Source organism: Thalassophryne amazonica, chromosome 16 (genome assembly GCF_902500255.1).
Source record: "Thalassophryne amazonica chromosome 16, fThaAma1.1, whole genome shotgun sequence".
NCBI classification, from domain to species: Eukaryota; Metazoa; Chordata; class Actinopteri; order Batrachoidiformes; family Batrachoididae; genus Thalassophryne; species Thalassophryne amazonica.
In genome coordinates, this window is record NC_047118.1 from 56,324,656 (window position 1) to 56,340,048 (window position 15,393).

General features: G+C 42.9%; 1 protein-coding gene across 1 annotated transcript; it reads right to left on the reverse strand.

Annotated features, from left to right (window-relative positions):
- Positions 1-751: 751 nt before the first annotated feature.
- LOC117528739 (retinal cone rhodopsin-sensitive cGMP 3',5'-cyclic phosphodiesterase subunit gamma-like) lies at positions 752-1,800 on the reverse strand. Its single transcript, XM_034191372.1, has 3 exons — positions 1,652-1,800; positions 1,523-1,563; positions 752-1,419 (listed from the first exon to the last, which is right to left on the reverse strand). Exons 1-3 carry the CDS (start codon positions 1,798-1,800, stop codon positions 1,328-1,330), a joined length of 282 nt encoding a protein of 93 aa, XP_034047263.1. The 3' UTR covers positions 752-1,327.
- Positions 1,801-15,393: the final 13,593 nt, after the last annotated feature.

Consider the following 15,393-nt stretch of genomic DNA (forward strand, 5'->3'; position numbering starts at 1 on the left):
AGCTCTGATTTGATGCAGGTGTTAGTTTTGGGGATGAAAATTTACAGGGTGATTCCATAATTTATTCCTCAGAATTGAGTGAGTCCATATTTTTTTCCCTCTGCTTGGTCTAAAAAAGTAACCATTACCTACTGCCACAATTTTTTTTTCCTGATTTCTTATAGTGTTTCTTAAAGGCAGAAAGTTGCCATTTGAAATGACTTTAGTTTTGTGTCATGTCTGTGATCTGCTTTTTTTCTACAAATTAAACAACTGAATGAACAACTGAATGGCCGGTGATTCCATAATTTTTGCCAGGGGTTGTATGTGCTTATTAACATATAATTATATATTCTGTCACTATAACATATTAAGCAAGAGCAATGTGTTCTAATCTAACAATAAATTTGTTTATGATGCTGTTCCTAACATTTGTACAGTCTTCTAAAAAGATATGACTATAATATTAAGCATTTTAACAAGCAATGAAATACGCATAACGATTAATTGGGATTTTTTTAGGGACATATAAAACCATCACTGTCATTAACCAGAGCTTATTAGATGGGCCTTAATATGAAGTATAAAAAACAATAAAATAGATGCAAAAGAGACCATTTTGACACCTCTGAAAAACTGTTTTAAAAAGACTACGCTTTATTCAGATTTGGATTCTACGTAGTTTCTTCAATGTACTCTTTTCAATTAAGAAGTATTTTCAGCCATGGTCTCAGATAAAGAGTAAAAAGGAGAAAAACATATTCAACATTTGGCATGCATTCAAATGTCACCTTCAGAGTATGAAAAAAATATTTATTTTATAAAAAAATAAATAAAGAATAAAAAGCTTAGACAAAACTGCATCCATTGATATGCAAATGTGGAGCAACACCTGCGAGTAAGTTTAGGCAGCCAACTTGTGCACTATATGCACTGGCATGCCTCATGCTCCACATGGTCTGAGATACTATCCACATAAGCAACCATACACACTCTGTGCATAATCAACTAAACACTCCCTCCACACTAGGTGGGCAATTTCAGGTACAAATTTCCCAACTGTCTTCTCCACCTGTCAATGATTCCAGTGTTGCAGTCTTTGGACTCCTGCTGGGAGGAAAACATGTATATCCAATCATCAGTCCTGCTGTGAGTGATGATGTTGGATCCCACATGCCAAATTTTTAACTATGCACTGCTGCTGCAATAAGTACTCCTGCATGTGAGTTGTCTGATTGAAATGTATTTGTGTGCTAGTCCATTTGTGCGTGGCCCACCACTGAAAAGGAGCAAGTATAGAAGTTGAGTGTAGTCTCGCCTCATTCCCTTTGATCAATAAAAAATTTATTTACAGTGAGGAGACACAGATGATGCCATACTGAGCCAATTCATGCAACTCCAGATGACTATACGCCTCCCATGGGCAGATCACGGTGATAACTACAAAAACAAGAAGAAGAAGAAGAAAAAAGGAGTCTGATTAACAAAAAGTTAAGTGTTGTTTTTCTAATGTGGTGTCCTGCCCTCACCACAATGTGCTTACCAGTCCCAAGGCCTTCCATTCCAGGGATTTCCTCTCCAAACCTGAAGAAACATCACAGCAAACTTTATTTGTGAGAAAATATTGTCACCTCTTTTAGGAGATAACCAAGAAATATGAAGAGAAACGCACCCAATGACACCCTGCTTGGGAGGTTTACTCTTGAACTGTCGGCTGCTCCTCTGTTTGAAATTTGGTGCACCCTTACGTGGAGATCCAGGACCAGTAACCCTTGGGGCAACTTTGCCACCAATTTTAGGCTCATGCACATCCAAATTCATCCTTCTGTTTTTATGGAGTTAAATTTGTCTCATTAATACTTGCAAATGCACAAAGGGTGATTTACAAATATCCCTTGAATTGTACACATGATTTGTGATCCACAAACACAAATTTCTGATTTGTAACTTGTGTGTTGGGTTTTACAAATAAACATCTATTTGTAAATATATCATTTTTCATTTGTAAAAATAAAAAAGGCATTTGCAAAACTGAATATTATGTTTAAGTGTGGTTCAGCATTTGTAGATCACAGAACACACGCATTCATTGTGTTGCTCACTTACGCAATATTGAGACATTCTCAGCGCAAAACTGCACAAATCCACAAACAGACAGTTGCGATTCACAAAAAGCAACACTGTCATACCCACAAATGCACAGAGGGCAAGTTACAAATATTCCAAATTTACAAATATTCCTTGTACACATGTTTTGTGACTGTTGCCTTAAACTCACATTTAACTGCACAGATACGAGGTCTGTCCAAAAAGTATCGTACCTTTTTATTTTTTGCAAAAACCATATGGATTTGAATCACGTGTGATTGCATCAGCCAAGCTTGAACCTTCATGCGCATGCGTGAGTTTTTTCACGCCTGTCGGTTGCGTCATTCGCCTGTGAGCAGGCTTTGAGTGAGCAGTGGTCCACCCCTCTCGTCGGATTTTTATTGCGAATAAATGTCTGAACGATTTGGAGCTTTGCTGCATCAAATTTTTCCAGAAACTGTGAGAGACCTCCAGGTGGACACCATTTGGAAAATTTAGATGGCTTTCAGCAACGATTTTATGGGGATTACACAGATTAAGGAGTGCTCCAGCCGGTTTAAAGACCGCCCACAGCGTCTGAGAGCGCAGCGCGCTCCGAGCGACGATCGACAGACTCAAACCCCACTCAAACAACCAGATCATTTCCAACATGAAGGCTTTGTTGATCCGGGATGTCATCTAACTTTCACAAAAAAGGCAGAAGGCGTGGACATCAGCACTTTTTCGGCACAGGTTTTTTCATGGAAAGAGAAGCGGAGGATTGCGCCACAGAACCGTTCATGACGCGGGACAAAACCACCTCCGTGTTGGTCTCACAGGACGGCTTTCAGGTGGCTCAGACGGCTTCCGGTTGCTTTTCAGTCGTGTGAGTATCCGAGAAATTGTGCATGAGCTGGACATGCCCCAACATGTCCTGTGAGGCTTCATCACGGCGTTGCTTTGCGCCATGCGGCTCCGCCGCGACACGCAGAGTTTCTCCGCTCCTCTTTCCATGACAAAAACTCCTGTAACAGTGGAATGTGCCGTTCATTTCTAAACTGGACGCTGTCTTGATCCGGTATGTCGTCTGACTAGCACAGGAATTGCAGAAGACGTGGACATCAGCAATTTCTCAGCACATTGAGACAGACGTGCGGAGGAATTCTGCACGTCGCGGCGGTGCCGCATGGCGCAAAGCAACGCCGTGATGAAGCCTCACAGGACATGTTCTGGCATGTCCAGCTCATCCACAATTTCTCGGATAGTCACACGAAAAAAACTCCTGTAACAGTGGAATGTGCCGAAAAAGTACTGATGTCCACGTCTCCTGCCATTTTTGTGTAAGTCAGACGATGTCCCGGATCAACAAAACCTTCACGTTGGAAATGATCTGGTTGATTCAGCCTGTCGATCGGCGCTCGGAGGCGGCGCGCTCTCAGCCGCTGTGGGCGGTCTTTAAACCGGCTGGAGCACTCCTTAATCTGTGTAATCCTCATAAAATCGTCCCTGAAAGCCATCTGAATTTTCCGAATGGTGTCCACCTGGAGGTCTCTCACAGTTTCTGGAAAAAATTGATGCAGCAAAGCTCCAAATCATTCAGACATTTATTTGCAATAAAAATCCGATGAGAGGGGTGGACCACTGCTCACACAAAGCCTGCTCACAGGCGAATGACGCAACCGACAGGCATGAAAAAACTCACGCATGCGCACGAAGGTTCAAGCTTGGCTGATGCAATCACACGTGATTAAAATCCATATGGTTTTTGAAAAAAATTAAAAGGTCTGATACTTTTCTAACACACCTCCTATGTTTTGGAAATTTACCAATTATATTTACATTCTAAATCTTATTTTGGCATCTGATTGTTTTCTAAATAGTTTAGCATTAGCATTTCCTGCACTATATAAATTCTAAATCTTATTGTGAAATCTGACTGTACAAAAAATGACTGAAGCATTTCCTCTATTTATGTAAATAGTTGTACATTTGTACATGTTTTTGAAAGTTACAATTTATATTTACATTTGAAGTTATGAAAAATGATTCATTATACAAGTTTGTGGTTTTCACAGTAAAAAAAATAAACAAGGCTTTTTAAAAGTAAATTATAAAGTTAAAACCAAAAAGAGTCAAAAACAGCAAATTATACCCTGGACTCCAGAGGGTTATAGAACAATTAAATCTTTTACCCAAAAAATGTATAAAAGATTGAGGTTAAGCCCTCTTGAGCCAGTCACGAGCTTCAGTTTGAAGGTTTGGTTAGAGTTTATTCACAGTCTGAAACAGGCTCAAAGGAGAACTCAAAAACTGTGAATGCAAAATTCAGTAATGAGGAACAAAGCAAACATCAACACAGGGGCCACACAAGCAGGGTCCAAGTAGACTGAGAGGTGATAACGTCAGAGGACAGGTGCACCCAAATCAACAAACCAAAATGACAAGAACAATTTAAAACCAAAGGACACCAGAGGGAGCCAGAGGACAAGGAGAGATCATGATATCAAGTTCAGAGTCAAGCTTCATTTATTTTATTGCTAAAAATAAATGGTAAATAAATGGTAAATGGACAGCATTTATATAGCGCATTTCCATCTGCATCAGACGCTCAAAGTTCTTTACAATTATGCCTCACATTCACCCCGATGTCAGGGTGCTGTCATGCAAGGCGCTCGCTACACACTGGGAGCAATAGGGGATTAATGGCCTTGCCCAAGGGCCCTTAGTGATTTTCCCAGTCAGGCGGGGATTTTAACCCATGATCTTCTGGACTCAACCCCAACACCTTAACCACTAGACCATCACCTCCCCCCAAAAATAAAAAAAATAAAGACATTTGTGCAACTATTTACATTACTTTGGTTTAACAAAAACAATATACTGGGAGTTTGTCAAGAGGCTGGGCATCTTTTGGTCAGATGAACCTGATGGGAAAAAAAAACACAGAAGAAGTTAAGAATCACAGAAAGTGAAGTCTGGTCATGTGACTGAAACATGCTGGCTGCCTTCACTTTTACATTGTATTAACCATCTACCTCACAAGACTCTGATGCAGAGACAGGCAATGTGCCGACATCAGTCAAACTGTCTCCTGAGCCAGATGAGACTGCCGGTACTCAAATGCTGCTACGAGACAGACAGCAAATTAAAAAACCACCGCGTTATAGAAGTGAATCGTTTCCTCAAATCCAGGTCCCTAATCCGATCCAGGGGAGGACCGTGAAACCATTATGTATGTTTTCCGACCATGGAATTTAAAAGAGGTGGCAGATGCGGTCTCAGGTGTAGCTGACGTTCAAGAGGAACCAGAGGAGTGGATGGAGGACATAATGGGGATAATACAGTCGTATCGCTTGAATGACCAGGAGGCCGGCGAAGCGATGCAATGTTCATTGGGAAAAAAATTGGGCCAGGGTTAGGGGAAACTACACCGGTAGAAGGGACAACGGTACTGTTTTCCCCTATCCTGCCGATGGCGAATTGGAAGACCGTTATAAAGGGCAATTGAAAGACATTTTCACAAGGGTCCGCGAGACCTTCCAATGACGTGCTGACTACGCACACCTAGCAGGTGTCAAACAAAAGACCGACAAAACACCAGACGACTTTTTGGTTCTTTTCCAAAAGGAGTTCCGTGTCCATAGCGTGATTCCATTTGAGGAAGAAGCAAAAAGTCCGTATCAACAGCAATTAAAACAGGCGTTGATGAATGGGTTCCAACCAGGTTTAAGTGCCTGGATAAGGAAACATATGGTTGAGCTTGATAGGGCGTCTGTTGTCTCAGTTATGCAATGGGCCAGACACGCTACTAAAGTGATTGACTCAAAGAAAAACGTCAAAAACAAATCTGGCACTAACGTGTTCTGGACCGGACCAACGATGCTCCAGTTGCAGGCGGAGAAGCATTTTTCCAGCGAGGGAACCATCCCCAAGGTCACTACCGCGGCCGAGGGCGTGACTGGGGAGGTTTCCATGGTGGAAGAACAGAGGCAGACTGAATCCAGATGCGTGTTGGATTTGCGGCAAAGTAGGACATTATGCTAGAGACTGTCCTTATAATGATGGAGAACAACAATACGGAGGATACCGTGGCCCCAAACCCTCTGCACCACCATGTCACGATGATTACATCAGACCAAAGTGACTAGATGCTAAGTCCAAGGAGCAGGGACATTGTGTGGACCTTTGTGCTGCTTGGACTGTGTTAGCCTTATTGGAGGAAAAGCCAAACATCTTTTTAAAAGTGAACGGGAAAATTGTTGAGTTTCTCTGTGATTCAGGTGCATGTAGAACCGTCCTCAAAACAGCAGTGCCTCATGTCCAAGTGTCAAATGGAACAATTTGGGTTAAATCAGCCAATGGTTCTACTGAACAACGAAGAACATCTAAACCAATATGTGTTGCTGATCCCGAGAGTGGTGATAATGTCCGAGCTTCAGAGGTTCTCTCACCAGACTGTCCTGTTAACTTGCTGGGGAGAGATCTAATGAAGCTCCTCCATATTGCTGTTTTTCCCACATCAAAGGGCATGAGGGCAGTCAGGATTAAACCAGATGACATTCTGCATGCCCATGTAGAAACCGATAACCATAGAGTTTATTATTCACTTGATCTGACACAAAACCCGTTTTCTGAGGTCACCAACAAATTGCTAATAATGGCTCAAGCCACACTGCAACAACTAGAAGACATTATGTTGGCTGAAAGGTTACATGTTACCATGTGCATCACAAAACAACCTGATTGTGCTTGTCAAGAAAAACTGATGTCACATGACCCAGCTGCCCTCCGCATCCCGTATCTATACACAGATAGGAGGTCTACAGCAGGCGATGACGCTGTTTTAGCTTCTGACGTTAACTCGTTGTTTTTCATGTCGGGGAGCCCTCACGTGTCATTGTGTAAGCCTCAGAGTCTGCAGTGGAAAGATGTAGGTCAGTTTGTGACCGAGCTGTGTGTGCTTCTGATTATCAGGCCCAAGATGAGGAAGGCTGGGAGTTTAGCCCTTCAACACAAAGTTACCGTAAACCTTCAGGGCTGCTCACCAGTGCACACCCTGCTGTTCATGACCTTGACCCATCCTGACCAGAGATGGCCGGTGCTCTGCTAACAGAGGAGGAGGCTGATCTTGCAGACCTCCCTGAAATACTTTGGGTCAAAGATCCCACTGATGTGGGTCTTATCAAATCTATAGCTCCAGTGCAGTTGAAACCTAAATCCAACTGGAGACCAAGAGCTCGCCAATATCAGCTTAAAGCAGATGCACAAGAAGGTATTAAACCTGTGATTGACGGATTGTTGAAAGCAGGAATTCTCAGAGAATGTCCTGATTTGCCATGTAACACTCCTATATTTCCTATTAAAAAGGCAAATGGTGTCGACTGGCGCATGGTGCAAGATCTCAGGCTCGTTAATGCAGCTGTTGAAACAAGAGCTCCGTTGATACCAGACCCACACACGCTTTTGAACTCTTTGAGACCAGATAGTGCGTTTTTTACAGTGATCGATCTGAGCAATGCTTTTTTCTCAGTTCCAATACACCCAGATTCCCAATTTTGGTTTGCGTTCACACATGCAGGTAAACAATATACATACACCAGATTGCCAGAGGGTTTCACAGACAGCCCAACCATCTTCACACAGGCCATTCCTAGTTGTTTGTCCATGTTTACACCCCCACAAGGAAGTCAAATTCTCGTGTACGTTGATGACATTTTGATTGCGTCTGACACTGCTGAGAGCTGTAAAGTTGACTCTTTAGTCCTTTTAGCTCACTGGGCAGAAACAGGGAATAAAGTGAACAAGCAGAAGCTGCAATGGGTGCAACCACGTGTTGATTATTTGGGTCACACACTTACGGCCGAAGGGAGACAAATTCAGCAGCAGAGAAAGTTGGCTATCTTAAACACTCCCAAACCTGTGACTAAGAAACAGATGATGGCTTTTTTGGGTCTCTGTAATTATTGCAGAGCTTGGGTCCCATCTTATGCTGCTAAAACACAATTGCTACTAAATTTGATCTATGACACACCCATGGGACTATCAGATAAAATTACATGGACCGCAGAGGCAGAAAAACAGTTTTGTGATTTGAAAGTAGAATTGGTGTCTTCTACTGTGCTATCACTACCTGATTATTCAAAACCATTCACACAGACGGTTGACTGCAGGTCTGGTTTCATGCAATCAGTGCTTCTACAACCTCATGGAGGAAAATTGAAACCGATTGCATTCTATTCGAAAAGACTGGATCCTGTAGCACAGGCACTGCCCCCGTGTGTTCAAGCTGTTTGTGCTGCAGCCATGGCCATTGAATTATCAGCTGATGTTGTATTGTTTCATCCAATTACACTGTTAGTTCCACATGCTGTAGATGTGTTGTTGCTACAGGCTAAAATGAATTTTCTATCGCCAGCCAGACATTTATCCTATACTGCTACACTGTTGTCACAACCCCACGTGGTCATACAACGATGCACCACACTAAATCCAGCTACTCTCTTCCCCACCGAGGAGGATGGAGACCCACACAGCTGTGTTGCTGTTACTGAAAGGCTCCAGCTCCCTAGAGCCAATCTGACAGATTCCCCTCTGCCTGAGGGAGAAGTCTGGTTTGTTGACGGTTCTTGCTCCAAGACTGATAAGGGAGAGACGCGGACAGGATATGCTGTAGTGACATCACAGAATGGTGTTGCTGAAGCAAAACAAATAACACCCACACATTCTGCACAAGCTGCTGAACTTATTGCCCTGACTAGAGCTTGTATCTTGGCCAAAGATAAAAAGGTGACTATTTATACAGACAGCCAGTACGCATTCTCAACAGTTTTTTTCTTCGCTAAACAATGGGAAAGAAGAGGAATGGTGACATCGACTGGCAAAACCCGTAACACATGCTGCTCTTCTAAAAGACCTTTTATCTGCTATTTGTTTACCCACTTCATTGGCTTTGTGCAAATGTGCAGCACACACTAAAGGCACAGATATGGTGTCTAATGGTAATAGATTCGCTGATGAAATTCCTAAAACCACTGCATCAGGTACATTTGGAGTGTCTGATATTTACTCAGCCAAAACCAACACGTCCTTGATTGATGTTGAGGTACTGAGAAGCTGCCAACAGGAGGCTCCACTTACAGAGAAAAGACTCTGGACAGACAAAGGCGCTACACTCGATAATAAACAACTCTATTGTCTACATGACATGCCGATTTTACCTCGAAGGTTATTTAAAGCGGCAGCCATTTTATCGCACGGGCCATGCCACGTGTCCACAGGAGGGATGGTAACCCTCATTAATAAACATTTTGCAACATTTGGATTCAGTTCCTACTCAAAAAATTTCTGCAGAATGTGCCCAACATGCATTCGATACAACCCACAAGGAAATGTGAGACTAAAACGTGGCCAGTTTCCACATCCACAATATCCGTTTCAAAGTCGTCACATGGATTTCATTAAACTCAACCAGAGTGGACCATATAAATACTGCCTGGCCCTTATTGATGCATTTTCCAAATGGGTTGAAATTGTTCCATCCAAAACTGCAGATGCATTATCTGTAGCAAAGGCCATTTGCAAAACCGTCGTACCAAATTACTGCATTCCAGAGATTGTTTACAGTGATAATGGCCCTCATTTTGTGAATAAAGTGGTTTCACGAATGGCAGAAAATTTACAAATGGTTTTAAAAAATCATTGTGCCTACCACCACAAAGTGCAGGGTTGGTGGAAAGAACTAATGGTACAGTTAAAGGCAGGTTTAAGAAATACATGGAAGAGACAAGGAGACCATGGCCAGAATGTTTAGAACTGGTTAAACTCTATATGCGTATCACACCTGCAGGAACAGGCCTCATACCCTTTGAGGTTTTATATGGGAGACCTTATAGGTTGCCAATGTTCCCAAAAGACTTAGAAACTGCTGATGAGGAGATCACATTAGCAGACTATATGAGGAGATTGTTGCAAGAAAGAGATGTGACAAAAGCAAACTTACTGCCATCTGATTCTTTTCCCCTACAGGTCAGTCCACTGGTTCAGCCCGGTGATTGGGTGTTCGTGAAGGTCACCAAAAGGAAGTGCTGGTCCAGTCCACGTTGGGAAGGGCCATACCAAGTGTTGTTAACGACACCCACTGCTGTGAGAATCGCCGAGCGACCCAGTTGGATCCACCTAAGCCACTGTAAGCTACAGCGTGTGCCAGACCCTCCAACGAGAAGTGGGGAAGTCTGACTACAAAGCGGTTTCACCATATAGAGGTGATTCTTCTCAACGTCAGTGAAGTAACCACCAGATCCCTACTCATTTAGTCTGAGGCGTTTTGGTGACACTGTAAGCTGAGCAACAATGCTACCGGAGGATGCTCTGGTGGGGCGCCATGTTCCGGCTGGACATCGGCAGCGGGAACAGCACTGTCACCGGCGTTGCAAAGGTAGCTGTTGTGTTGTGGTCTTAGTGTGTGGGATACTGATTGGACTTCTTATGTGGTGGCTGACCCCAGAATGGGAGAAAAGAAGTGAGCTTCAAGACAGACACCGTCACTCTGAAGCACTTTTCAATGGTACATTAATGCATCATTACCAAGGTAATATGTGTGTTGTGTGGGCCGCCCGAAGAGGAGGTACTGCTGGCCAACGCCAGAGGACGCCCTGCCTGTTGTCGGGTTTCAGGCACCAGAGGGCGCAGTCACCACCCAGGAGCCAGGACTAACAACTGTCAGAAATCATCTCATCACCATCCCATTTCATAAAAGACTGGAGGAGACACCACATCTCTGCCGAGATATCAGTTTACCACTCAGGTAAAACTCTCAGCCGTGTCTGTGCTCTACGCACTTCTCATTGTCTTTCTTTGAACGTTTGAAGAGTGACGGACTTCACTCCTCTTTCCAAAACCAGAGAAGTAACAGTCGGTCTCTGCACGTTTCTGTGTTTTTGTGTCGGAGGTGGAGATTCTCCCACAAAAGGAATTGAACTGAGTTGCTGATTGTTCTGCTGGGTGTGCACACACCCACCATTAACCTGTTTTCTGTTCCTTCCAGCAGTACCGGATCTGACAGCTGAAGTAGAGGCCACCTGAGGACTCGGAACTTGGCGGCTTCAGTATACTGCAGGTCTTCGTTGGCGGCGGAACCTTGTGGGCCCCGGCTCTTCTCTGGTTAGGCGTCTCCTACCCTCGGACCTGCCCACACGTCACCTGTTGTATTTTGTAATTGACTGTTAAAAAGCAGTATTCGACCGGTTGTGCACATTTGCCACAATAAATTGTATTTATTTGACTATCTATTGACCGTTCATTTGCGCCCCCTGTTGTGGGTCCATGTCATTACACTTTCCCAACAATGTGGTGGCGCTTCATCAACTACACTGCCAGCTCCAACAACATCAATCAATCAATCAATCAATTTATTAATTTATATAGCGCCAACTCACGACAAAGTCGTCCCAAGGCACTTCACACAATTCACAACAACACAAATTAATCTAAAATCAAAATTTAAAGCAAGAAAAGCACAATACGTGGGCTGTCCGTAAAGTATCGGTCCTTTTTATTTTTTTTAAAAACTATATGGATTTCATTCATATGAACGTCAGGCAAGTTTGAACCCTCGTGCGCATGCGTGAGTTTTTCCACGCCTGTCGGTGACGTCATTTGCCTGTGAGCATGCCTTGGGAAGGAGTGGTCCCACCCCCTCGTCGGAATTTCATTGTCTGGAAATGGCGGAATGAAAAGGACTTTTTTTCCATCAGATTTTTTTCAGAAGCTGTTAGAAACTGGCACCTGGAAACCATTCGAAAAATTTATCTGGCTTTCGGTGAAAATTTTGCGGGCTTCACAGAGAATAAGGACTGTTAACTGTAGCTTTAAGGACCCCTTTAAGGATGCATGGCGCACCACGCTCCGAGCTGCGACAACGCGGCACAAAACACCGTATCATTTCTAAACGGATAGCTCTGTGGATACGAGACGTCATGTGCTCTTTCTCTGGTAATCACAAGAGCTGGACATCAGCCATTTTCTGGCAGATTTCACTTTTAACAAGAGATTTTGTCATGGAACGCCACGCGGAGGCTTCGCGCATCACGACCGATTCGCTTGATGAGCGAGACAAAGAACACCTCCGTTTCGGCGTGTCAGAGGACAAGTTAGGACATGCCTATCTCGGCTTTCAATGCTTACCAGTCCAGTAAGTATCAGAGAAATTGTGGAGAGCTAGACATGTCCAAACTTGTCCAGTGACACATGCACGGTGTGCATGTGTGTGTGTGTGTATGAGTGCGATCCTCACTTTGTTCCATGGGCCGCGTGCAGTTGTCGTGGTCATGCCTGACAGCTGTGTGCCGCATTTGACAGGTTCTGGCCCTTGCAATCGGAGTTAGAGTTGCCATGGATTCATTGTATTTATGTTCTGGGATTGGTTTTACTGTTGCAATGTTTTCTGTTAGATGTTAGATCGGGCCTGCTTCATGCGGTTCATTTTATTATTCGTATTAGTTCCACGTTTGCATTTAGATCATCTGTTTGCTTTTGTCACCCTCTGGGGATGTGTTTGCTGCTTTATTTTTTCTACTCACCCTTAGATGTCCGTGTTAATCACTTCATAATCATTCAGTCCTCACGTGTTGTGTTCGCTCTGCTCCTGATGTGTTTCACCTGTTGCTCATCAGCTAGTTTGGTATTTAAGTCACACCCATTCTGTTCCTCACTGCCAGTCAATTACTTACTTACATTACTTTTTGTCATGATTATATTACCACTGTCACTTTGGATCATTAAACACTGTTTTTGCACTTAACCTTTTGTGTCCTGCCGCCTGCATCCTGGGGTCCAATCCTCATTCCTCTGTGGTTCCAACCATAACAAGAACAATTTGAATGGGCTTATCAGACGACAAAAACCACACTGAAAGCTTACATCGTGAAGTTTCCTGGTTATTGGGATGTTGCCCTTCCATCTTTGCTCTTTGCTATGACAGACCCTGCATGTGAGTCTGTTGAGACTGTAGGGCTATGAGTACGAAGAATTCTGAGGCTTTGAAGTCGCTTGATGTCCAGTTTATGCATTTACAAGCTGAATGGCAGAGCAAGGTAAAAGCTCTAATCATTGAATTTCCTTCTTTTTCCAAGATGTTCCAAGGTTTACATTGCTTGCTGTCCATGATGTGAATATAGGCACTGCACCTCAAATCAAGCAGCACCTCTATAGGTTGGCACTCTCCAAATTGCAGTGTTTAAAGAAAGATGTTGGATATATGAGTGATAAAACATGAGCATGGTGAATATAGCTCACCAGTGGTTCTTGTCCTAAAACACAATAATATAATCAGACATTGTACTGACTACAAAAAAGACGAATCAGGTGACTAAGGCTGATGCCTTCCCCGTTCCCAGATTGGAAGACTGCATAGACAGGATTTGCAGAGCAGAGGTTCTCTCAAATTTGGATTCACTGGAGGGTTATTGGCAGATTCCCCTGACCACACCGGGCCAAGGAAATTTCTGCTTTTGTGAAGTCTGATGGTCTACATGTGTGTCTAATATTCTTCCATTTGACATAAAAAATGCTTCCGCTACTTTTCAGCAGATGATGAACACTACAACAACTAAGCTGAACTTATTTGATGTAGTGTAGTCACCAACACTGATGATATGGTTGTGCACAATGAATTTTGAGAAGAGTGCATTGAAAATACAGTCTGTGTCATCTCCTTGGGAGGTTACGAAGGACAGGTCTGTTTGTGAATTTGCCAAAGTGTGAAATTTTAAAAGGGCAAGTGACACATCTCAGACATGAGGTTGGGCAAAGAAAGGTGATGCCTTGTCATGCAAATGCCAGTACCAATGAATACACAAGAACATATGACAGTGTTAGGTATGTGCAGATTTTATTGAAGGTTTGTCCCTTTTGTGATGGTTAAACTAACTCTTGAAGAAAGTTAAGTTTGTATGGTTGGAAATGTCCATAGCGTGTGAACTTGTACTATATACCCTTGAGACTGATGTACCTTTCAAGCTTGCTGTGGATACGTGTGACATCGGCATGGGAGCAGTACTCCTGCAGGACGATGAACCTGCACAAGACAGAACAGTGGAATATTTCTAAAAAAAAACTAGATAATCATCACAAAGCTTATTCAACTATTGAGAAGGAAGCTTTGGGACTTGTCTCTGTGATAAAGCATTTCGAGGTGTGTGTGTGTCTCATTCTGGTAGAGAAGTTGTGGTATATAGTCATTGCAATTTTTGATTATTTTTGCCTAAGTTGCAAACATCAAACCAAAGAGTGTTCAGGTGTATACTGGTCCTCCAGATGTACAGTCTGGTTGTGCAGCATGTGGCTGTAAAAAAAAATAAATAAATAAATAAAAATCTTTTCAAATACATTATCTCGTATGCCAGATGGGGAGCCTTCATGAGAATCTTGCTAATCCATTCCCTGTTCAGTTTGCACACTTGTAGTGATTTCATTTAGACTAAGAACAAATATTCTATTTTACTAGCAGGCGCTATCATATTAAATTAAAATACATGAGTATACATGTAAATAGATGGAGTAAAAGAAGGAAAAACTAAAAAGGTGGGATTTCATGTTTTCTTTGTGAAAGAGGGATTTTATGTATGTGTTTAAGAGACTTAATCGGGCATTGAAGGGAAGCAGTAGGCAGGGATTAGCTCAGGACAGCACTGACAGAATACCTAGTGGGGGGTGTGACAGGCTGACCCATCAGAGAGATACAGATTCTTTATTGTCATTCTAACAAGTACAATGACAGATAAGGTGCAAGCCTTTCAGTGCAAATTTAAACCTAAGTAAACCATGCGCACACTTGAAAGGTCTGGAGAAGAAAAGAAAAATAAACATAAAATTTAGGTATGTCCAAAGCACAAATTAAAAAAGAAAAAACTACAAGAACATAGTAGCAAAAAAGAAATTGCATATGAAAAAGAGAAAGGTATGTACAAAACTGTGGACATTTCAGTGGCAGTGGATATTGCACATAAACAAATATTGCAGAGTCATTTCAAGTGGAGCATTGGGCTATTTGCTTCCAGTGGCATTCTAACAGCAGTTGGAAAGAAACTGTTTTTCAGTCTATTTGTATTTGTTTTAATGGCCCTGTATCGTCTGCCTGACGGCAGTAGCTCAAACAGACAATGGTGGGACAAGTCCTTTGGAATGGTGTTGGCTCTCCTGAGACAGTAAGAGCCATGAAGGTCCTCTAGTGTGTGTAGAGGGCACCCATTGATCTTCTCTGCCATTTTGTTAACCCTCTGGAGCTCTTTCCTGTTTGCCATCATGCAGCTGCCAAACCACATAGAGAGGCAATATGTGATGATGCTCTCC

Coding starts and splice junctions, on each gene's coding strand:
- LOC117528739 (XM_034191372.1), bottom strand. CDS start 1,800: ATGAATTTGGATGTGCATGAGCCTAAAATTGGTGGCAAAGTTGCCCCA. Junction 1,564..1,651: donor CCCAAGCAGGGTGTCATTGG/GTGCGTTTCTCT, acceptor ATGTTTCTTCAG/GTTTGGAGAGGAAATCCCTG. Junction 1,420..1,522: donor AATGGAAGGCCTTGGGACTG/GTAAGCACATTG, acceptor TTGTTTTTGTAG/TTATCACCGTGATCTGCCCA.